Raw genomic sequence first — 24,803 nt, forward strand, 5'->3', positions numbered from 1 at the left:
GTCCAAATGAAAAAAGGACAATCATCTGTGATCACTTATATTTTCATCCAAAAATCGATTTTTTATATGAAAATCAAGTAAAACTCAAAAATGGCTATAAGCAGGTAAATATTGATCCAAATGAAAAAAGGACGATCATCTGTGATCACTTATATTTTCCACCAAAAATCGATTTTTTATATGAAAATCAAGTAAAACATAAAAATGGCTATAAGTCGGTAAACAGTGGTCCAAATGGAAAAAGAACGATCATCTCTGATCACTTATATTTTCAACCAAAAATCGATTTTTTATATGAAAATCAAGTAAAACCTAAAAATGGCTATAAGTCGGTAAATAGTGCTCCAAATGAAAAAAGGACGATCATCTGTGATCACTTATACTTTCAACCAAAAATCGATTTTTATATGAAAATCAAGTAAAACATAAAAATGGCTATAAGTCTGTAAATAGTGGTCCAAATGGAAAAAGGACGATCATCTGTGATCACTAATATTTTCAACCAAAAATCGATTTTTTATACGAAAATCAAGAAAAACATAAAAATGGCTATAAGTCGGTAAATTGTGGTCCAAATGAAAAAAGGACGATCATCTGTGATCACTTCTATTTTCAACCAAAAATCGATTTTTATATGAAAATCAAGTAAAACATAAAAATGGCTGTAAGTTGGTAAATAGTGGTCCAAATGAAAAAAGAACGATCATCTGTGATCAACCAAAAATTTATTTTTATATGAAAATCAAGTAAAACATAAAAATGGCTATAAGTCTGTAAATAGTGCTCCAAATGGAAAAAGGACGATCATCTGTGATCACTTCTATTTTCAACCAAAAATCGATTTTTATATGAAAATCAAGTAAAACATAAAAATGGCTATAAATCTGTAAATCTGTAAATAGTGGTCCAAATGAAAAAAGGACGATCATCTGTGATCACTTATATTTTCAACCAAAAATCGATTTTTATATGAAAATCAAGTAAAACATAAAAATGGCTGTAAGTTGGTAAATAGTGGTCCAAATGAAAAAAGAATGATCATCTGTGATCACTTATATTTTCAACCAAAAATTTATTTTTATATGAAAATCAAGTAAAACATAAAAATGGCTATAAGTCTGTAAATAGTGCTCCAAATGGAAAAAGGACGATCATCTGTGATCACTTCTATTTTCAACCAAAAATCGATTTTTATATGAAAATCAAGTGAAACATAAAAATGGGTATAAGTCGGTAAATAGTGATCCAAATGGAAAAAGGACGATCATATGTGATCAATTCTATTTTCAACCAAAAATCGATTTTTATATGAAAATCAAGTAAAACATAAAAATGGCTATAAATATGTAAATAGTGGTCCAAATGAAAAAAGGACGATCATCTGTGATCACTTATATTTTCAACCAAAAATCCATTTTTATATGAAAATCAAGTAAAACCTAAAAATGGCTATAAGTCTGTAAATAGTGGTCCAAATGGAAAAAGGACGATCATCTGTGATCACTAATATTTTCAACCAAAAATCGATTTTTTATACGAAAATCAAGAAAAACATAAAAATGGCTATAAGTCGGTAAATTGTGGTCCAAATAAAAAAAAGGACGATTATCTGTGATCACTTATATTTTCAACCAAAATTCGATTTTTATATGAAAATCAAGTAAAACATAAAAATGGCTATAAGTTGGTAAATAGTGGTCCAAATGAAAAAAGGACGATCATCTGTGATCACTTCTATTTTCCACCAAAAATCGATTTTTTATACGAAAATCAAGTGAAACCTAAAATTGGCTATAAGTCGGTAAATAGTGGTCCAAATGGAAAAAGGACAATCATCTGTGATCAGTTATATTTTCAACCAAAAATCGATTTTTATATGAAAATCAAGTAAAACATAAAAATGGCTATAAGTCGGTAAATTGTGGTCCAAATGGAAAAAGGACGATCATCTGTGATCACTTATATTTTCAATCAAAAATCGATTTTTTATATGAAAATCAAGTTAAACTTAAAAATGGCTATAAGTAGGTGATAAATAGTGATCCAAATGAAAAAAGGGCGATCATCTGTGATCACTTATATTTTCAACCAAAAATCGATTTTTTATATGAAAATCAAGTTAAACTTAAAAATGGCTATAAGTAGGTAAATAGTGATCGAAATGAAAAAAGGACGATCATCTGTGATCACTTCTATTTTCAACCAAAAATCGATTTTTTATATGAAAATCAAGTGAAACCTACAAACGGCTATAAGTCGGTAAATTGTGGTCCAAATGGAAAAAGGACGATCATCTGTGATCACTTATATTTTCAATCAAAAATCGATTTTTTATATGAAAATCAAGTTAAACTTAAAAATGGCTATAAGTAGGTAAATAGTGATCGAAATGAAAAAAGGACGATCATCTGTGATCACTTATATTTTCAACCAAAAATCGATTTTTTATATGAAAATCAAGTTAAACTTAAAAATGGCTATAAGTAGGTAAATAGTGGTCCAAATGGAAAAAGGACGATCATCTGTGATCACATATATTTTCAACCAAAAATCGATTTTTTATACGAAAATCAAGTGAAACCTAAAATTGGCTATAAGTCGGTAAATAGTGGTCCAAATGGAAAAAGGACAATCATCTGTGATCACTTATATTTTCAACCAAAAATCTATTTTTTATATGAAAATCAACGTAAATATAAAAATAGCTCTAAGTCGATAAATATTGGTCGTATTAAAAAATAGGAAGAAAATCGAATTTTAGTATAAAAAAACTCTAATATTTTAAATAAAATAAGTTTAATCTGTGATTACTCACACCAAAAATTTTTAGAAAAATATCAGTACCAATTAATTATTTTGAATAGCGTGTAAACAAGATATGTATTTGATTACTTGACAAACCGAATGGATTTAATAATATTTCAAATTTGAAAAGTATTTAAACACAGTATTTTCGCCTGTAAATACCTTAACAAACTCCTAATATGAATATTTTAGTGTTTATACCAATGTGGTTTATGAAATTTGCATTACTTATTTATTTTCTACTTTTAATTTTTAAATTTAACAGTTATATTATGTTAGACAATATGGTAGCACTAATATTTGTTTACTGTTAAACAATGCTGCCACTATTTGCTATAGTTGTTGTTTTAATAGTCTGGCATTTGATAAAATATACCACATGTGCAGTGTTGTTAGCTATTAGTTTTCAAAATCCGCCATATGTTAATAATAATCTTGCTTACTTTTTTTAATATATTCGAAATATGTGCATTCATATACGTTGCACATACAATTTGTTGATTAATTTCTTTTTATTTTATCATATAGGTAAAATCATTGCAATTATGCGAACATTTTTTCTATAACTATTTTTTTAAATCGCTAGATTCAACTAGAAAATCTCTGGTTTAACAGCACTGCTTAGCAAACTGTAGAAAAGTAGTAGAATCCTTTCGCAAAGGATAACTGGCAAAATACTAAAAATAGTAGCAACCTGTTAGTTTAATTGGTATAATAAAATAAAAATATAATATAGCAACACATTTAGGGGTGGTTGAATTTAAACTTCCCACACAAATAAAACGAAAATAACAATAGAAACACGGAAATAGTTGTCAGCTGGCTGATAAAAAAAAAAACAGAAAACGAGAAAAATCATTAACATTTATTATACATGTCAAGAAAAGGACATTAGTACAAAAGAAAAAAACTAATTACGAAACATAAGCGGTGACCAAGGATACCACTTAAAAGACATTATTTATTTAAACCAAATAAAACTAAAGGTAAGCTTAACATATTTTACAAAACAAACCACTTTTCAAACACATTTACAAGTGACATTTGTATATTTGAAATGGACAGTAGTACAATGGAGCGTACAGCTACAACGAATACCAATGCCACGGCCAAACGTAACACCAATGCCTCGGTGAATACGACTGGTGGTCGCAAGAAATCTGGACCGAAATTTGAATTATCCGATGCTCAAAAGGCGGACATCAAAGAAGCCTTCGATCTATTTGATGTGGATTGCACGGGTTTCATTGAAGTCAAAGAGCTTAAGGTGGCCATACGGGCTTTGGGTTTTGAACCCAAAAAAGAAGAAATCAAACGTATGATCGCTGAGATCGATAAAGATGGCACGGGCCGCATAAGCTACAATGATTTCCTGCATTTGATGACCATGAAAATGGCCGAAAAGGATACAAAAGAGGAGATATTGAAAGCATTCCGTTTGTTTGATGACGATGATACGGGCAAAATTTCATTTAAGAATCTAAAACGTGTGGCTCGAGAGTTGGGTGAAACTTTAACCGATGAGGAGCTTAGAGAAATGATTGATGAGGCGGATTTGGACAATGATGGCGAAGTGAATCAGGATGAATTTTTACGCATTATGAAGAAAACTAGTTTGTATTAAATAATTACTGGGGGCAAGCAGAGCTGATAACGGAGGTTGAAAAGAGTTAGCTGTGTTATTTTACTTGTGGGATTTAGAGGTTTTATTTTTATAATTAGCATTAAATTATTTAAATATTTCCCTTTATTATAATTTAGTTTTTGAAACATTTTTGTAATGCTTCTTTCCAATATTTTGTATTAATTAGTACTTATTTATATAATTTTATTATTACTTATTTATATCTGAAATATTTATGTTTTTTATAGAATAAAACCTTTGTAAATATTTTATTTTTCTTTTTAATTATATATGAGATTTAAAATTTTTTAGTTGCGCAAAATTTCAGCCTCATTTGATAAACATTGGAATTAACTCTAAAAAAATCTGAGACTAAAATGAATGGATAATGATTTCGAAAACGAAAACTATTACGAATTATCACAAATTTTTCCTAAATTCTGTTAAATTATTTACTATTTGTCACCTAGGCTTTGTTTAGCTTGAAAATGATCACCCTTATCGTGGTTGGCGTATACGTCATACACCTACGACAGTTTAGTACTAGATTAAAGAAACAGTTTTCATTTTATCTTTAATCTAGTACCAAACAGTAGTAGGCGTGTTTAAGCCAACCACGATAAGGGTGAATATAACATTTGGTTAGAATCGATCGAAATCTTTCGTTTCGAAAACAATAGATTTTCATCACAATGGAATTTGAAGATTGTAAATATTTTTAGTTTTGGCATTTTCGTTCATTTTAGTCTCAAGGCTGAGTAATAATAGCATTTCTAAACCAAAAATTTAAATCTTAAAGAAAATTGGTCGCGATTAAAAATTTCAAATTTGAGTTTAAGCATTTCCCTTGATTTTATAATAATTTCAACCTCTCTCTGCTAGTTTTTGGTTGTTGTTTTTTTTGCATTAAATATTTAATAAGGACAGTTTGAAGAAAACATATTTATTTGCATTTTATATTTTTGTATTAAGAAAATGTATGGAATTTTTTGTTTCCAAAAATATATATGTTAATATATTTTTTGGAAAAATATACATACCAATATATATGCTTTTTATATGTTTATAATGCATGTAATTTTACGAAAAATAAATTAATTAAACAGCACTTTTAGTAAAAACTAAAAAAAAAATAAACTATTTTAAAATAAACATTATTTTCTGCACTTTATGAATATAAATACGTAGAATTTATCTTAAAAAAAAATTAATTAGAATATCAAGAATATAATATTAGAAGCATTTGGGTATGTATGTAAGATAAATCTGATTAAAATTAATAGGATCCCTGGAGGATATAGCGTAGTTTGATTCGAAAAACATTAATCGAAAAAGGGGGTTCTAAAGAAAATTAGTTCGAAGTGAAATTTTGATAATTTAACAAAATTGCATATTTTGATTAATTTACAAAGTGTGATGGATACTTTGATCGTTGAAATACTTGAATTGATACGATTATTATTATAGGATCCCCGCAGGGTAGACCGTAGCTGGGTTCGAAAAACATTAGTCGATTCGAATGAAATATATTTCGATATTAAATCTCATTAATTTTACAAAATCGTACTAAGTATATCGTAAACAGAGATTCGAATTAATTAATTTTGAACTTAATTCTCAGCCATTCATTCCATAATTTCTAACATACGTATAAATCTTTAGCTTTATTCAAAGACTTTTATTTAAATAGACTACATTCAACCTTTGAATGATTAATTGTTTTGTTGGAAAACAAAAACAAAGTTTGTATTGAAGATAAATTTAAACATTCATTAAATTTTTAAAGCTATTTTGTAATGAATTTGAAATCAAGAAAATTTTAATGATTCAATAAGGAATTCATTCTATAAAAACTGAATTGAATACATTTGAAGTTCAAAGGAATTAAGTCTATTAATTAATTCATAATGAATTCACTAGCGGAATGGTTAAAAGTTAAAATTTATTTTCATTTAAAATCATCTAATTTACAAAGAGGGATATGTGCTTGGATTGGATCGATTATTTTTATTTCGAATCCAGATACAGTGTAACCCCTAAAGTTCAATTATCGAACAAGGTTTTTGTTCAAAATTGTTAAAGTTTCTCCTCTTTTGAATCAATTTACGGGGTTCTATGGCAAGGCTTAGTCAATTATGATTCCATATTTATTAAAAAAACTAATATTTTACAAATCAAAATTATATTAAACAGAAGTTAAGACAAATGTAAAAGAGCTTATGTTAATCAAACAGACATGACGCGGCATTTTGCTTTCGACAAAAACCTATTTATTTAAATATTTTTAAAGGGTTTTCCAATAAGGAAATGTCAATGTAGGTTTGTTGGTGTTCTATCTATATATATATATAAATGAAATGGTCCATGTATGTAATGGTATCACATGAGAACGGCTGGAGCGATTTCGCTGATTTTTTTTATTCGATTCGAAATTTTCAGGAGATGGTTTGTAATGAAAAAAAATCAAAAATTCCGGTTAAAACTCGGAAATTTTTTTTTATTTGAGTCCAGTCAACTGTAATAAAAAAAGCTCCCTAAAGTATGCAGTACAAATTTAGATATTTTATTTGCAAATAAATAAGAACCGGCAGGTGTATGTGGGTTGAAGAAACTTGAAGAACTAACATTAGTAAATGCTACCGGGCGAAGCCGGGGCTGTCAACTAGTATTAAATATTTTGCTAGTAAGTTAAAGTTGCTTCTTCGTGAACTTCACCTTGACGGACGCTTTAACATTATCAGATCATAACAAGTAAGAGTGCTATATTCGGCTATGCCGAATCTTATATACCCTTCACCTTTGTTGTGGATGCATCATTATTTTTTATAATTAATATATTGCCCACTTTCAGCTTACAGCATCCTAAATTTATCAAGAACACAAAAAACAACAACAACGCCAAACGAAACAGAACACCAAAAGAAAAAACAAAATACGCAAGGCAATGAAACCAACACACATCCAAACATACGTTTAATTGTATAAAAAACAACAACAACGCCAAAAGAAAAACAAAATACGCAAAGCATGCACATTCAAACATACGATTTGTTGATTTTTTGTCAAAAAAACCAACACACAACCAAACAAACGGTTAGTTGTATAAAAAACAACAACAACGCCAAAAGAAACAAAACACACAAAAAAAACAAAATACGCAAAGCTTGCACATCCAACCATACGTTTTGTTGTTTTTTTGTCAAAGCATGCAATACATTGTGTTTTTTGATGAAATTTTCAGAGGTTGTCTCGGATTTTTGCTCATATCTCCGTTATTTATGGACGGATTTTGCTGATTTTAAATAGCAAAATTCTCGAAAGTATGTCTGACAGAATTGTTGAAGATTTGGATCCCGGAGATATCTGCGGCCTTCAGAAAATTGATTTCAACAGACAGACAGACGGACGGACGGACAGACAGACAGACAGACAGACAGGCAGACAGACAGACAGACAGACAGACAGACAGACAGACAGACAGACAGACAGACAGACAGACAGACAGACAGACAGACAGACAGACGGACATGGCTTAATCGACTCCGCTATCTATAAGGATCCAGAATATATATACTTTATAGGGTCGGAAATGAAAAATGTAGAAATTACAAACGGAATGACAAACTTATATATACCCTTCTCACGAAGCTGAAGGGTATAAAAAGGTGATTTTTTATTAAAACAATATACAATAGTTATTTCCCTATTTGAAAACTCCAAAATAAGAAAATTTTTCAAAAATTTATTCTTTTAACTAAATTTATTCTAAAAAATTCCGCAACATGGCTGTTAAATCAGGGAAACTTTCAAAGAAATTTATATTTTTTATAAGAAATAAAATACAGAAATTAAAAAATTTATTCCAGCTTCATTAAAAAATAACTAGTCTATATTATTAGTCAAATGAAATCAAAAATGTATACACATCAATAATAAATAATTAACCTGTTAATAATTCGAGTTGAAAGCGATTGTAATTCAAGCCTTGAATTGTAGTCAAGCTATTGAATTACTGTTGTATTTATTACTTTATTTCAATAGCATTCTCCAGTAAAAAGGTAACATAAATTCAAGCCATGTGTTTTTAGTTTGAAAAAATAAAAATTTTCAAGTCTAAAACACAATTACATTTGTATTCAAGTCAAATTCCAACAAATATGTTCAAGTGCTTGAATTTTTGGGGCTATTGTACTTATTGGTTTAGGTTTAATAATTCTAAATTGAAATTATATTTTAGCTTAAATGTAGTTAAATGTAGAATTTTAAGATTAGTAATTTTGTGTAAGGAGGCTTTTAGTTTGGAGTTATAGTGCTTCAGTGCTCCACTATAACGTTTGTTATATGATCGATATATGGTACAAACTTATAAAAAGTTTAAAATGTTTCTATTAAATTCTATAGAACTCTAAAATTTGTTCAGTGAGTATAAATTTAATTTAAATCGAAACAATAAAATTAAATTAAAAAAATATTAAACCAATAAAAACTAAGTGGTCACCCGGGTGGGTATTGGTAAAGCGAAGGTTAAACAACATTGAGAATAAGTTGGGAATAAACGGTTTTCTCAAATTGAGAATAAATTCCCCTAATTTTTGAGAAAGCTAAAATTCTGGAACTATTTTCAAATCATTCTCAAACGTTTGACATTTGAATAAGTTTGATTTCAAATCATTCTCAATTTGAGATCAACCTAGAAAATTCGGTGGTGGTGTGCGTATGGAAGAATAGCTTAAAGCACAATTAATGGACCCAAGTGAGCTTTTTGTGACTGTCTGTAAATGTTGTTAAATAAAAAACAAAATGATTGTTTCTTTTTTATTTAAAATTGTATTTTTCTTGGTTTTATTTTATAATTAGAAATGAGAGATTTTTTTTGTTATTTGTAATACATACGTTTAATGTGTTCTTTCGAGTTTGTTTATATTTTGCTTGTCTATTATGATTAAATTTTTAAAAATCAAGACCTTATTTAAATATTTTTTTTTTAAGAAAATGTTTTAATATAAGACAAATTTATAAAAAAAAAAGTTTGGAAAAAAGAAATACGTTATATTTTTTCTTTAAAACATTTGGTGTATGTAAAATTTATTTCTTTTCAAATAAAAATGTAAGAAAATCATATTAAAATAATGTATTTACAAAAACTAAAGGGGTCATACACAAAATAAATGAACAATTTGAAATTTTGGTAAATTTTGTTTAATAATTTAAACATTAATAAGGGGTTTTAAAAGAAAAAAAATATATATAAAAATGTTGTATATTTTAAAGGTTTCATTGCGAAATAAAATGCTTGTTTTTTTAGGCAAATTATTTAAGCTTTCTTTTAGATTATTGTTTAATTAATAATGAATGAATAAATAAAATAATTATATTTAAAATGAAAAAAAGAACAATTGTTTAATTAATACAAACATAGTAAGAGCTTTTTAAAAGTTTTAAAAAATTAAACATATTTCTTCATTAAAAATTAAAAATTATTATAATTAAAAAATAATTGTAATTGTTACGGTTACATTAAAAACAAATTGAAACACATTTTGAGAGTGTTAAGAGAATCAATGATTTCGTAAGGATTTTATGTAAAGATATAACGGAGTGAGACAGGATGAGGGGACACAGACCAGAATGTGTTTTAAAGTTGAATACAAATTAGTATTATTATTCCCTTATTAAAATATATAAATTTTTTAAAAATTAAATTATTATTTTATGTTTAAGCCTCAAAATCAGAGTCATCATCTTCATCTTCACTATCAATTATTACACGCTTCTTCTTTTTCTGAAAAAAAAAATAAAAAAATATAAATACATTTTCAAACATGATTTTTAATTTAACAATCGTTTCTGTTTAGAAACCAACCTTTTTGTCTTCCTCACTATCACTAGATGATTTGTTTTTACGCGGTCTCTTTGTGGTGACAGGTTTCTTTTTAAGAGGTGATGACTCTTCTTCATCACTTTGCACCACACAATCGGATTCATCATTATCAGATATTGTGGTGGTCGTATGTGTGGGTGCTTTTACGGCATCATTGTCCTTGAATACCAATTCACCATCGCTACTCTTTTCCTCCTCTGAATCTAAAAGACCCGAATAATTAATCTTTTTAGTGGCCTGGCGACGTCCCGGACGATCGGCACGTGGAGCAACACTGACAGGTATATCGACATCGCTACCTGATAGCATAGCCTCATCTTCATCAGAACTACCGCCCTTCTTTTTACGCTAAAAATGGGAAATAATAGTAATAATTAATAAAACTGTTGGTCAAAATAAAATTTGTAATAAAAATGTCGTGGAAACAAATTTTGGTGGAAAAATTATATATGTAAGTTATTTGAGAGCTTCGGAATGTTGATTTCAACATAAATTATTAAATTCAAAAGAGTAAAGGTTCAAAAAATATTTTTTTCGTTTCGTCCTATTACTTTTATCTATTGTTATTATTGTTAGAAAAAGACAACATCATGATTTTTCAATACTTACTCCTTTAGACTTGAAGCCCAATTTTGTTTGTTTGAGACCGTCGGTGGCCTCCTTCTTTTTGGGTCCCCTTTTAACTCCTGGTTCTTTTTTAACTTTGGGTGATGACTTGGGTCCCTTTGCGCCACCCTCCACCAAAGCATCAAAATCATCCTCATCTGCCCCTTCCTTGGCAGCACCCTCCTTGACGGCCTTCTTGTCCACCTTCTCCTTTTTAACTTTTGTAGTGGCTGCCACTGCGGCCGAAACCTTTTTCATAATTTCCTCGGTAACTTTGAATTCGACTTTAACGCCGCGAGGATCTGGGAATACATCAGTGTTGCCCTCTTTGTTGCCACGCTTCTTCAAGACCACATTAGCAGTAGCTTTGTTTTTGGCCAATGCCTTGGCTTGCTTCTTATTGATGCCCAACTCATCGAGTCGCTCTTTCTCTTCCACCTCATTGAGCTTCTTTTCCAACTCATCTAAATCATCCAGCCACAACATTTGTACGGTTTTTGCCTTCAAAGCTGCCAATTCAGCCAACTTTTGATCGCGTTGTTTCAACAATTCGTTTTTACGCTCCTCCGTCAACATCCACATGGACATGCCCAAGAGATAATCGAACTTTTTGACATCGGTGAGTTTCTGGAATGCTTTCTCGGGATCTACAGCCGTCTTCTTCTCCTTCTTAACAACCGAAGTAGAAGCACCCTCCTCCTCTTCTTCCTCCTCATCATCATCTACTTCTTCCTCTTGTTGGTTAATGCGCTGTTGCCATTCTTTAACGGGATCGGGGCGATATCCACGCTTGATGAGCTCGTCTATCATGGCTTTGCGTTTCTTGTTTTCCACCACCAAAGTACGTTCGCATTTTTCCAAAATGAAACGTGCCTGATCCGTAAGACGATCTGCTTGGGCCGTCAATTGGCCCACCAAATACTCCTTACGCTTTTCATAGTATTCCAAACGTAGTGGATAAAATGCCCTTATAACGTCCAAAGAAGTGGGATAACGCCTTAAACAATTCAATTCATCGAAACAGTGCATTTGATTTGTGGACAAGGATGAGGTCAATTTGAAAATACGATGGAAGCCACCATCCTCTTGCTCTATACGCTCAAATTCTCCGGGGGACAAAGTTATGACAAAACGTACCGTGGTATCGGTATGATATTCACGATAATCGGAAATGATGGCCTTTACCTTATCCGTGCCCGTTGAAAGAGGCTCCAAAACATTTTCCTTGTAATTCTGGGTCCAGGTGCCAATAGGCAACTCGGAAATTTCAATTTTATTGCCTTGAATAATTTGTATATTGCCCGAACTGATGTAACGACCATCGGAAATGTACTCAATGGGACCACGGAAGTTCTTATACCAGGGGTGCATGACTTGAGGTTCTTCATTGGCAATCATGCGTCTAATGTTACGCATAATATCCCGGGGATTGTGATTGTAGATCTTGGTAGACCAACCAGTACCAATACCATCGGCACCATTAACCAATATCATGGGTATAATGGGCATATACCATTGAGGTTCGATCTTCTGGCCATCATCGACTTCATATTGCAGCAGAGGATCGTCATGGGGATGGAATATCAGACGAGCCAGTGGCGACATAATAGTGAAAATATAACGAGCGCTAGCGCAATCCTTGCCACCCGTCAAACGAGTACCGAACTGACCTCTAGGCTCTAGCAAATTTATGTTATTGGAACCCACATAATTCTGGGCCAAATTAACGATGGTCATTTGCAGCGACACCTCACCGTGATGGTAAGCAGACATTTCAGCCACCGATCCAGAAAGTTGGGCCACCTTGACTTCGCGTTTGTCGTTACGTTTGAAGCAAGTGAACATGACCTTACGTTGACCGGGCTTAAAACCATCCACCAAACAGGGTATGGAACGTACATTATCCGCATTGGAGAACAAAACCAATTCCAAATTAATAAAGTCTGCATAACTGACCGCTTTAGTGCCCTTGGTGTAGAGATAACGTTCGGGTAGACCCAAAGTTTTGCGTCTCTTTACTTCATCCATGTGGGAGGTGAGCCATTCCTTACGCGACTCAATGTGTTTGCGTGAGAAAGCCATAACAATACTGTCATCATCTTTGTTGCCATCATATTTGAAGAGTATACGATGTCTTTCCATGTCCTGGAAATACTCTTTCGCCTCCTTAGAGGTCGAAGTACCCAAACCTAGACAGCAAAGAAAGCAAACATAAATTAGTACAAGTTTTTAAATTGACACAAGAAAAATTAAAAAATTCAGTAACAAATTTAGACCTAAACTAACATACAAACAAACAAACATTGCATGTTAATTAAAAGCTTTAAATAATTACCTTTGTAGTATTTGATATTGTAGGTGTTATTGTTGGGTGTATCGTTCTTCCATTCCTCAAATTCGGGCAGCGAGTAGAAAGACAATTCTTCATTCTTCTTAGTGGCCTTGACAATGGGCGTAATGAACTCCTCTAGGAAGGGCAAACGCAGCAATTCTGGCCAGTTGGTGTGTATAAAGTTAATCAGCAGACCTTTGATGTGAGAACCATCCTGATCCTGATCTGTCATGATCATTACTTTGCCATAACGTAAAGTCTTAATATCATCCATCGAAAGATATTTCTTTTTATACTGCAGACCTATGATTTTGCACAGATTATTGATTTCGGCATTTTCAGCCAGCTGCTTAAAGGTGGCTTCACGTACATTCAACAATTTACCACGCAAAGGAAAGACGCCATAGAAATTACGGCCTATAACACCCAGACCCGACACAGCCAAAGATTTAGCTGAGTCTCCCTCGGTGAGAATCAAAGTGCACATGTAAGAGTTCTTGGTACCGGCCTCGTTGGCATCTTCCAATTTGGGTATACCCTTTATTTTGGTCGATTTCTTGCCGCCAGTCTTGGCAATATCATTTTCTGCCTTGAATTTAGCCCAAGACAACACCGACTCTACTATACCCGATTTCGATACCGCACCAATGAATTTTTCCGTAATGGCACACTTGGAGCCAAAACCTTTGGCCTGTAATGTCATGTTCTCCTTGGTTTGCGAGTCAAAGGTGGGATTTTCAATCAAACAATTGACAAACACCCACAAATGATTACGCACTTGGAAGGGTTTAATGTTAATACCACCTTTATTTTTCTTTTTTAAAACTTCCAGCAGCTGTTTGATAATATTATCCACCACATGATCTACGTGACGACCACCCTTGGTGGTGGCAATGGAATTGACAAAGGATACCTGTTGAAAACCACGATCAGAGGGACAGCAGGCAATTTCCCAACGTTCTCCACATTGTTCGTACACAATTTTTATGGGCTGGGCAGCTTCGCTGTCATCCGGCTTTACATACAAATCAATGTAGTCTTTGAAGTTTTTAACCGACAACTTTTTGCCATTCAAATACACCGCAACACCCTTACTGGTGGCGGCCACATCAAAAGCTCTTCTACACATCAAAGCCACAATGTCCTCATCCAAACGATCCATTTTAAATTTAGCCAAATCAGGACTGAAAGTAATTTTGGTGAAATCAGTTCCCGAAAATTCTTTAATTCTCGGTTCAGTCGTCTTGGTCATGTTGGAGGCCCAAGTTTGTTTGAAATTCTTTTTGTACTGTTTGGTGGCCGTCTCCACGGTAAAAGAAGTGGAGAAAATATTACATAATTTGGCACCATAACCATTACGACCGCCAGTAACCTTTTTCTCATCATCATTGTAATTCGAAGATGTCAAGAGATGGCCGAAAATCATAGTGGGCACATACATCTTTTCCTCTTTGTGCATGGTTACTGGTATACCTTGGCCGTTATTCCACACCGAAATTAAGTTCTTCTCAGCCTCTATATCAATTTTGATGGTATTCATGCTTCTGTCACGCTGCTTGTTATCGGCCGCATTTACTAGAATTTCATCGAATATCTTGTAGAGACCGGGCACAAATGAGATCTCACGTTGTACCATACGACCGCGTTCCTCATTGTACACCCACATCAATTCCTTAGTATGCTCCACAGAACCAATATAGGTATCGGGTCTCAAAAGGATATGTTCCAATTGAGACTTTTTCTGGTACATTTTTTCGATGGACATGCCACCACCGCCGGCTTTACTACCATTCTGCATTGTGTTGACTTTTTCTAAGCTCCTTTTATATTCAACTTTTAGCAATGAGGAGATTTTAACTCCTTTTTTCCAAATATTTCAAACTTTGTTTGAAATTTTTACCAATAAATCTAGCTGTAAGATATTACAATAATAAATAAAAGAAAGAAATTTATTATTAATAATGTTTGCACTCATTTTTATTTAAAATTATAAATCATCCTTGAAATTGGGGAAAATTCAAAAACGGTTTAACCAAAAAAGTGTGTTTTTCAAAATTATTTACTTTATTTAGCGTTGTATCGTCCCAATTTTTTTTTTTTTATTAATGTCTTGTTTTTGTTTCGAAAATTTTTTTTTTTTAAATGATTGACATACAACGATACAACGCTACGACACCGATTGTGAATTGGACAATATTTTTTTTAATATTTCCATTAATTTCATTTATTTTGAAGGATTTATATATTTTGTTAAACCTCAAAGTAAAAAACGCTACATTGTCAATACTGCTTGAAAAATTAAACAAGTCATAAAAATAGTAGTAGAAATTTTTTTTCGAGAAAATGGCTCACATTAGCAATTCCATTTATTTTATATTGGGTTTTTCGGAATGAGAAATGTGGGGTCTTCAAACCTATGAAATCCATAAGAAATACACGTTGTGTGTTTGTAAAGCCTTTGAGCCTTTGAAGTGAGCCTGAAGAACCGGAGTGTATCTACTACTACTTTTTTGCAACTGTTAGCACACCAAACAACATTCAATTGCGCTCTCTTCTCAAAATTCCCATATTCACACAATGTGAGCGGGAAAAAATGCATTTCAATGCAAAAACAAAAGTAGAATAAAATAACAAAAAAAAATCGCACATGCCGCTAAAGATGTTTTAAATAAAAAAATATATATTTAAAAAACAAGAAGTAACTATTAATAAGCTGTGAAAACACTCCAAAACCAAATATGCAAGTAAAACAAAGGAATAGAAAAATGTAAATTACAGCGCCATTTTTAATTTGCGATAATGTAATAAGCGTACAAAAAAAAAAAGAAAACTAAAAAATTCAAGCGTCCGGTGTACATACAATTTGTATAATAAAAAAAGATTCACCTTTAATTTCAAAAATAGCCCACATTTCCATATATTTTTAATAATTACCTTAAATGTTTGAAAAATTCCTTTTCATTTAGCTGTATGCTCCGTTTTCTTTTGCAAATTTATTGCAATTTAGACGTAGTTGACGCGCCGCTTTTAGTTTTCTTCCAAGAAACAGGCAAATTATTATACAAAATTGTCTGTAAAAATGTGTATTCGTTCGTTTTCGTTGGCTAGAATACAAACGTTTTTTTAATATTTTAACACTTCACTTATGTTTCATACAAAACTTAAAAACACAACATTTATTTTAACAAATAATTTCTCCTCTGTTAAATTTATTAGAAAATTTTCAAAGAAAAAATTAAAACTTCTTTTTACCGCACACTTCGACCGTTGGTTGCAGCGTCGTCTTGTCGTCTAAACTCGTGCCAATACTCTCTTCGTTATTTTGTCGTTAATTACGAAAATTTACGAATTTCGAGCACAAAACATAATCGGCAAAAAACATCAAGCAACGCATTGTTGAAAAAATTGCAACACTGACTAAATATAACAACTCTGTCCATCAAGGTTGCCAAGTCTTTAGCACTAGATTAGGCATTTAAAATTTTCTTTAAATAATTGAATAAAATTAGTAAAATATTTCTGCAAAATTTAGTAGTAAAAAAAAATATCTAAAATATCTGTATACTGTTATATTTTAGATATTTATTTTTTTTAAATAATGTAAAATCTAAAATAAGTTTTTCATTCTGGTATTATACGAATTCTCCTTTTTGATCAATTTAATTGCGAAATCGATATTTGAATAGAAGCTTAGATGATGTTAAAAAAAAAAATGATAAAATACGGGTTTTTCAATATTTAAAATACGTTCTATTTTATTATTTTTTGTGTTATTTCGATTAATTTTCGAATACAATAAACATAAAAAAATTAAACAAATAATTCTGAGTGGATAAATAGTTATTATAATTTATTTAACCTTTTTATTTAATTTTAAAATAATACTTATTTAAGTTTAAGGTCTTTTTATTCATTTGCTTATAATGATATTTATCAAAAAAGACCTTAAATAGAGAATTAAATGAAGAATTAATAAAAAAAAATAATATTATCCTGGTTGAGAATTTCTAAGAAATCACACAAATACTTTCTTAAGTACTAGTCAGATCCAGAAATTCAAATTAATTAGAAAAAAAAACAAAATAATTTCTATATACTACTAAAGTTGATAAAGTATTATTTTAGATTTTTTCAGATAATGAAAATCATGATCTTAAAAAAATAATACAATTCACTGATATTAATTATTTGGTTAACGTGGTAGTACATACTTTTTGTGCCCATACTATAATCTATTTTCAAATAATCCAATATTAAAAAATTCGATATTAATCATCTCGTTTTCGAAAATAAAAATGCAATTATAATCACGATTATTTTATAAAATTGTTCCACAAATCAGAATTTTATTATTGTTTTTTTTTCTAAAAAATAAACTCATTTCATTTACAAAACTATTTTACATTTCTGCAAAAAAACTACTACCTAAATCACAGTCATCATCATCTGATCCATCCATTTCCTGCTTAAATTCATTGAAGAATTTACCATTTGTATTTGAATTCCACGTTCCATCCACCTCTTCTAAATTAGGTTCTGCTATTTCTGGCATATAATGCGTGTAATTGCAATTAGTATAGTTCAAAGGATTACTTAGAAACTCGGATGAGGCTTTGACATTATAGTTGTCATAGAAGAAATCCAATATTTGTTGTTTCTTGGTGAAGGTATTAAATTCTAAACGCAATTTACGTTTTAAATTACAACCCCACATAAATGTCAAGTGATGATGGAAGCACAGGAACTGTAAATTATCTCCCGCTTCGGCGGCTATATTTAACCAATCTTGTATGCAATCTAAGGGAGCTGTCGTGCTGTCATTTTTATATTCTGGATTAAATAATACTGGATTCGCAAGAACACCACGAGCGGCCATAATACCATCCGCTCTGGTTTGTTCATATAATTCACAAGCCGTTTGCCAAGATTTTACATTGCCATTGGCTATAAGAGGTATACGCAGCGAATCCTTAACCTCTCTAATGGCGGCAACGTTTAAAGGGTCCGATGTCTTTTGCCACATGGTTCTGCCATGTAAGCTGAGAAAAGTAGCACCACACATTTCCAGCTGACGGGCAAATTCTATAGTTGAATTACTGGACTCATGACTAAGCAACCTTATTTTTAGGGAAACACTAAAATTTTCATTTACCCGTCTTCTAATTGTTTGTATGATATCTTTAACTAATTCCGGTTGTTTCAGTAAGCCACAACCATAACCCTTGGCAATGGCCCATGACTGAGGGCAGCCACAATTAAGATCTATACCATCGACATAAGGATATATTAGCTGGGACGAATTGGAAAATTCGATAGCATCTTTGGCTGCAAATTGTGCTATCAGTGGTTTATCCTCAGATGTTGTGGTGAATTCATTCTGTCTGGCTTTTTCACTGTTATTAAATGAGTCCGCTATGATCATGGGAGTGAAACATAGCTTCACACCATGTTTCCGCAGCAGACGTCGAAACTCCAATTTACTGTAGCGCACCATGGGAGCTGATACTCGTAGAAAACCATGTTTTTGGGATTTTTCTTCTCTAAACACTTCCAAAATATCTATTTGTGGTCTTTGTTTTTGAACATCCATATTTATTATTATTTAATGTATAAAAAATGTGAAAAATATGAAGAAATTGTTGATCAGCGTCAGTTTTTTTGCAGTTTTGTTTTGATTTGTTGTTTTATCACTAGTTTTATCATGCACGTGCTTGTTCTTAAACAGGGATGTTAAACAGCGGTCAAATACAGAGTTGATAAAACTACAGTCAGTGTCTCGAAACACATCTTTATTAATTTCAATAAGTCGATTGTTCAAATTTTCCTAACATTTTGGTCGGAAAAACTTCCAAAATCGTTATCCCAAAAAATGGTAATGACAATTAACGAAAAAAAATCAAAAAAATAGTCGAAAAATCCACTTTTTTAGATTGTTAAAAATATACAATAACAAAAATAAAATAATAGCCTTAATTCGGTACACTTGAATTTTTTCCACTGTGCAAAAATACTTAACAATAAATGTAAAAACTATGTATTTTTTTTACGATAAGAATTAGTAAAGAGTTGATAATATTAAATTTGAATAAAAAAGTCGACTTTTCGTAAATTACCAAATGTCTACTATTCGAAAATTTAAAAAAGTCAAAATTTTTAAGTTTTCGTATTTTGTATTTTTCATATACAAATGCATTTAATATTGAGTACAAGGTCAATAAGATGAATTTACGAACACAGCTGATTATTATTTGTTTATGCTGTGATCGCTATTGTCAAACTTTTTTATATTAGCTGTTGTCAAACAATCCTTTTTTAAATAAAAAATAATATAAAACGGAAAATTTAGGTTGAACAACTTATTTTACACATAAATCTAATAAAATACATAAAATTTTGTATGGCATATTTTTTGTTTGTTTGTTTCATATGAATTATCTGATTGTGACCTTGAAAATCATTTATCAATATATACAAATATTGTCTTTTGTTGCTGAAACGATTTCAATTATTATCCTATTACTGTTTTTCAATTTTGCAAAATTCTTTGTGTTAACATTCGCATTCTTACTTCCCCAAAATACAACTCTTCTTCGGTAATTACTACCCACACACAAACTCACACATCGAAACGTAAAAACATATGGGAGTAAAGAAGATAGAAGAAAATACGCAAAAATCAACAAAAAATACAAAAATAACTCTTTTTACTTTAATTAATTGCAATAAAATTTATACCAAATACAAAGTAACAATAAGCAAGTGGTGACTAATTTAAATATACAATTATTGGCTAAATAAAACTAACGTCTTCAATAGAATACCAAGAAACTATACAATGACTAAAGAAATTCAATAAAAAAAGTGCAATTGCTTGTAATTGAAACAAATTAAAGCAAATAAGATTAATATATTTTTAACTATTTGTATAAATAAGTGAAAATAAATATTTAACACTTTTGATAAAGAGAAAACTTTAAAAAAGGATGCATTTCTCGGTACCACATACACAAGAGTTGTTTAGCGAAACAACAGGCACCTCCTACACGGGTTACAACATCTATATTAATGGCAGCTATCATGCCTGCTTGCGCTATAAACAACTGCATGCCTTGAACGAACAACTGCGTAGGCATTGCTTACCCATGGGCGTTGTGATGCCAGAATTTCCACCTAAGAAATTTTTGCCTTTAACCAACAACCAGGTAGAGAGTCGACGTCAGGCTTTGGAACACTATCTGCAAATGTTGGGACAAGATATCAGAGTTTCAAAATTGGACTCCTTTCAAAGATTCTTTTTGAATGCCCAATTGGAAACGGCTTTGGCTGAAGGTGTGTTTGAGGAATATTTTGGCTATGGACCCGAGGAATCGAATACCTCAAATGGCATAGAGGAATTTATGCGGCCTATACGTTTGGAAGTTATACTGCCCAGTGGTTATCAGTTGAAAGTGAATTGCTGTGTTTCAGACAATGCCACCGCTTTGTTAGAAAAAGCATTGTCTTGTGTACAATTACCAACAGATATGATGCCCTACTTTTGCCTGTTTCTCGTTAGACGAGAAACCAAAGATTCCTTGGTATTGATTAGAAAACTAATGGATTTTGAAACGCCTTTTGTTTCTAGACTCTACAATCAGCCATGTCAAATACAGATAAGAAAAAGCTACTGGAATCCCAACTATGATGCAATATTAATGAAAAATTCCATAGCTTTGAATTTGCTGTTCTTGCAGACGGTGTCTGAGATAGAAAGAGAATGGATTATAGCCCCAGCGGAGATATTGAAAAAGTTAAAGTCCTTACAAGAGTACGGCATGCATAAGGAGTACGTAGAAGTGGCCCGACAATTGCCGCTTTATGGTTGTTTACAGTTTCTAACCTCCACCGTGGACTATCCCGATCCTGAAACATCGGCTTTAATAGCAATAGGTAACAAAGAACTAAGTATGCGTACAGTGAAACAAGACAAAATACTAGAAACTAAATTCCGGGTAACACGCATGCGTGTATGGCGTGTTACGGCTCTGCACAATACACTGGAAACAAAAGATAAGTCCTCGAATTTACAATTATCCTTTGAATATTTAATGTCCAAACAGAATTTAAGATGGATTACCATTAACAGTCCACAAGCCATGCTAATGTCGGTTTGCTTGCAAGAAATGGTCAATGAGTTACTAAACTACAAAGATAATGAGCAACTAACAGCCAAACCCACAAACTCCCAAACATCATCTTCAAATTCCTCAACCTCTTTTACACGTTCAACTCCCACCTCCTCCTCGTCTTCGTCCTCAACGCCAACTCCAACATCACACATTTCCACATCATCATCTGCACACATGATTGACGAGTGCTCACCGTCTTCGGAGGCGCCCGTACGGTTTTTAGCTCAACGCATTTTAAACAAACAAAATCCTAGATTAACCAAGAGTCATTCATATGGTGCGGTATTTTTTCGAAACTCTTTGGCCCAAGAGGAGGCGGTGCAAAATGAGGCTTTTGAGGGCATAGGAGATGATGATTTGTAGGATTTACGAAAGTTGTAGGAGTACTAACATACAAATTAATAGAATACATAAATAAGTATATCTTCGAAAGGAATTTTAATAAACTAAAAAAGGAAACATATTAAATCACATACTTATGTAGCTACTTTAACTCACAAAGGTCTAATGTCCAAAAACCTTTTGCAATTGTGTGGCGTGTGGTCTGATCTAGTTTCTTTTTTTACTAAAAAGTCCCGTTAAACAAGTAATTATAAAAAATACTAATTTTTCTATACTAGATTTTTTTTTAAACAATTAATTCATCAAAATACATTTTGAAATAGGGTGCCACTGTATTGTAAGGAAGATTTTTTTAACACTTTTACATGACAGGTTATCTGACAGATAAGTGCAACTTGCATGCAAGTTCAGTAAGTAATTTGGAGGATTTCTTCACATTCCTACATTCTTTATATAAATTGTAGGATTTTGCCCAAATCTTAGCCATTTACAAACGATCAAAATTCTCGAAACTATAACTGATGTAATTTAGTTTTTTAAATTACAGTGACACCCTACTACTACACACATTTCCCGAAAATATAACAGACTGTAGTGCTTTTAGTCAATTTATGTATAAATTACAATGTTTTTGCAACATAAATTTAAACTATTTTTTACTAGTAAACTAAGATATAAAGCAACGGCCTAAATGGAACCACATTTAGCCAAGTTTTAAACAAACACACATTCTCTCTTTTTTTGTAAGTTAAAAAAAATACTTTATGACTTGAAAGTCTGTTATACACATTTAATTTATAATTTTATAATGCAATGATAAAATAGAAAAATAAAATATTGAGGATTCTCTTAAATGTAAAATAAATACATACATATTTATAATTTTTTCAAAAAGGTGCAGTTAATAAATATAAAAACGGAAATAAATTTAAAACACTTTAACATTTAAAAATATATATATACATATTAACAATCTATATAATTTTGTTAAAACATATAAATCCCTTGCAAAAACTTTGTAGAACAAAAATGAAACCTTTATAATTTTTATTACAACAACAAAAATTAATTAAATTTAAAATTTATAAAAAAGAAACAGGTAGATATTTTTTGATAAAATATCATTTTTAAACATCGAATTTTAAAATTTTGTTACTTGTATTTTGTTTTTTTTTTTCCAAAAGCTCAATTTATTGCCAAAATTAAATATATTTCAAAAATATGAATGTTATGGAATTTATTATATTTATTGTAAGATAAAACAAAAATTGTTATGTTGTTTAAAAATGTTTCTTCCAAAATCTAAATTTAATATTCATGTCTTTAGATAACGATTTTTTATATATATACGACTTTTTTATATATATTATTAATGTAATTATTATTTCAATATATCTTTTGTAAATGCATTTATTACATTTTTTATACATATACATACATACATATTTATCTAAAAAAAATTAGTTTAAAATATTTAATATTTACTATTTTTACTACTCTATTAAAAAATAAATCAATAAAATAACACTTTAATAAAACACGTATGTTGAAAGTTTTTTATTTAATTAAATATTAAATAAATGAATAAAGAAAATATTACCATTAATGTTTTAATTAAATATTATAACTGTAAGTAAAAATTTATATTTAAATTTGTATTGAAAAAAAAAATCGACACAGAGATTTTGAAATTATTCGAAATTTGTTTTTAAATAATTGGCATCACTAATGCTACTGATGATAGAGGTGACAACAGTTTCAGTTGATATTTAGTTTTCTATATTAGTTCGTATTTACAAAGTAATAATAAGTGAAAAAAACAGAAAAGATTATATTTTTTTTAACGTTAAACCCAATAATATATAAAACCTTTTTGAAGGATTTCATCTATAGATGTTTAAAATACCGATGTTTGCATTTATCTGAGCTCTTATTTGAGTTTGATGGTCTTATTTTTATCGCTTTTTATTTTTACATAATCTACAAGCCTTCTTCTATTTAGAAAAGTCCAAAAATCCAAAATTTGGTTTAATTCAATAACATATTTTCACTTTAGAAATGCATGCTATTTGGTGAAAAACAACAAAATGATCTCGGATGTTTCCTTTCATACAAATTTTCACTTTGTGTAGACATTTCTTAACATATTAATTAGAATTGACGGCTAAATTAAATTCCAAAAAAGTCCAAATTTGCAATTTACATTACATTGATTCAGAATTTTTGAAAAAATTACACATGTTTTTTTAAAATTCCATAGCTCAAGTATTTTGAAAGGAATTAACACTATTTCTTTAATTTTCTTCTTATTAACATTAAAAATACCCTCATTTGTTTTCAATTACACTGATATGTTTTCATTATCAATAAAAAACAAACAAAAAATATTAACATTCTTATTTTTTACATATTTTTTAAGCAAAGCTTAAAATACGTATATTAAGGAAATTGCAACTCTGTATTAAAAAATGGTTATCATGATAAACACTACAACTACCGAGTACCCAAATCAATAGCTCTCTTTGATTCTCTCTTTCTATTACTATTCGCCAGCAGCAAAGCTAGAAAACCGATTAAAATTGTAACTTCGTGGAGTTTTTTCTATAAAAATATAGTTAAAAGAACTTATTAAAACCGAAAAACTATCAAATCTACAAGTTAGAAGGCAGTTTTATGTTATAAATATAACGAAAAGTTTAAATACAAACTTGAATAAAGAAAAATTTACATTATAATTTTCGCCCAGAAAATTTTTTGCTGCCACTTTCTATTTCTGCCTTTTCACATTCATAAAACACACACACACCGAATACGTTTTGCGTATTTTGTCTTATTACAAAAAAAAAATTGGAATAAAACAGGAAAAGCAAGGAAGTAAAATAACAAAATAAACGGACAAAACATAGCCAGAAAGGAGAATAAGAAAAACAATAAAAGAAAACACTTTTCATAGTTGTAGCAGATAACAAAGACGAATTTTGCAATAAACAAAAGAAAAAACCCACAACGTTGCTTAAATATAAATTTTTGCATTTTTCCACAAAA

The 24,803-nt window shown here is 30.6% G+C and overlaps 4 protein-coding genes across 6 annotated transcripts; 2 read left to right on the plus strand and 2 right to left on the minus strand.

The window, feature by feature from the left end:
- The first annotated feature begins 3,423 nt into the window (after nucleotides 1-3,423).
- Nucleotides 3,424-4,696, plus strand: LOC135950327 (uncharacterized). 3 transcript variants are annotated; one of them, XM_065499868.1, is made up of 2 exons: nucleotides 3,424-3,791; nucleotides 3,844-4,696. In XM_065499868.1, the coding sequence occupies exon 2, from the start codon at nucleotides 3,863-3,865 to the stop codon at nucleotides 4,427-4,429; it is 567 nt and encodes a 188-aa protein (XP_065355940.1). In that variant the 5' UTR covers nucleotides 3,424-3,791; nucleotides 3,844-3,862; the 3' UTR covers nucleotides 4,430-4,696. The 3 variants fall into 3 exon arrangements, with proteins under 3 accessions (XP_065355940.1, XP_065355941.1, XP_065355942.1); XM_065499869.1 differs by having other exon boundaries at nucleotides 3,871-4,696; XM_065499870.1 differs by having other exon boundaries at nucleotides 3,874-4,696.
- Nucleotides 4,697-9,233: 4,537 nt separating this feature from the next.
- Top2 (topoisomerase 2) lies at nucleotides 9,234-16,549 on the minus strand. Its single transcript, XM_065502064.1, has 5 exons — nucleotides 16,183-16,549; nucleotides 13,252-15,160; nucleotides 10,920-13,105; nucleotides 10,293-10,658; nucleotides 9,234-10,211 (listed from the first exon to the last, which is right to left on the minus strand). The coding sequence occupies exons 2-5, from the start codon at nucleotides 15,044-15,046 to the stop codon at nucleotides 10,146-10,148; spliced, it is 4,413 nt and encodes a 1,470-aa protein (XP_065358136.1). The 5' UTR covers nucleotides 15,047-15,160; nucleotides 16,183-16,549; the 3' UTR covers nucleotides 9,234-10,145.
- Nucleotides 16,550-17,561: 1,012 nt separating this feature from the next.
- Nucleotides 17,562-18,912, minus strand: Dus4 (Dihydrouridine synthase 4). The gene has a single exon (XM_065500635.1). The coding sequence runs from the start codon at nucleotides 18,836-18,838 to the stop codon at nucleotides 17,648-17,650; it is 1,191 nt and encodes a 396-aa protein (XP_065356707.1). The 5' UTR covers nucleotides 18,839-18,912; the 3' UTR covers nucleotides 17,562-17,647.
- A 966-nt stretch (nucleotides 18,913-19,878) lies between these two features.
- Nucleotides 19,879-22,814, plus strand: Snx17 (sorting nexin 17). The gene has a single exon (XM_065502066.1). The coding sequence runs from the start codon at nucleotides 20,232-20,234 to the stop codon at nucleotides 21,777-21,779; it is 1,548 nt and encodes a 515-aa protein (XP_065358138.1). The 5' UTR covers nucleotides 19,879-20,231; the 3' UTR covers nucleotides 21,780-22,814.
- The last annotated feature ends 1,989 nt before the right edge of the window (nucleotides 22,815-24,803 follow it).

This window comes from Calliphora vicina, chromosome 2 (genome assembly GCF_958450345.1).
Source record: "Calliphora vicina chromosome 2, idCalVici1.1, whole genome shotgun sequence".
Taxonomy (NCBI): Eukaryota; Metazoa; Arthropoda; class Insecta; order Diptera; family Calliphoridae; genus Calliphora; species Calliphora vicina.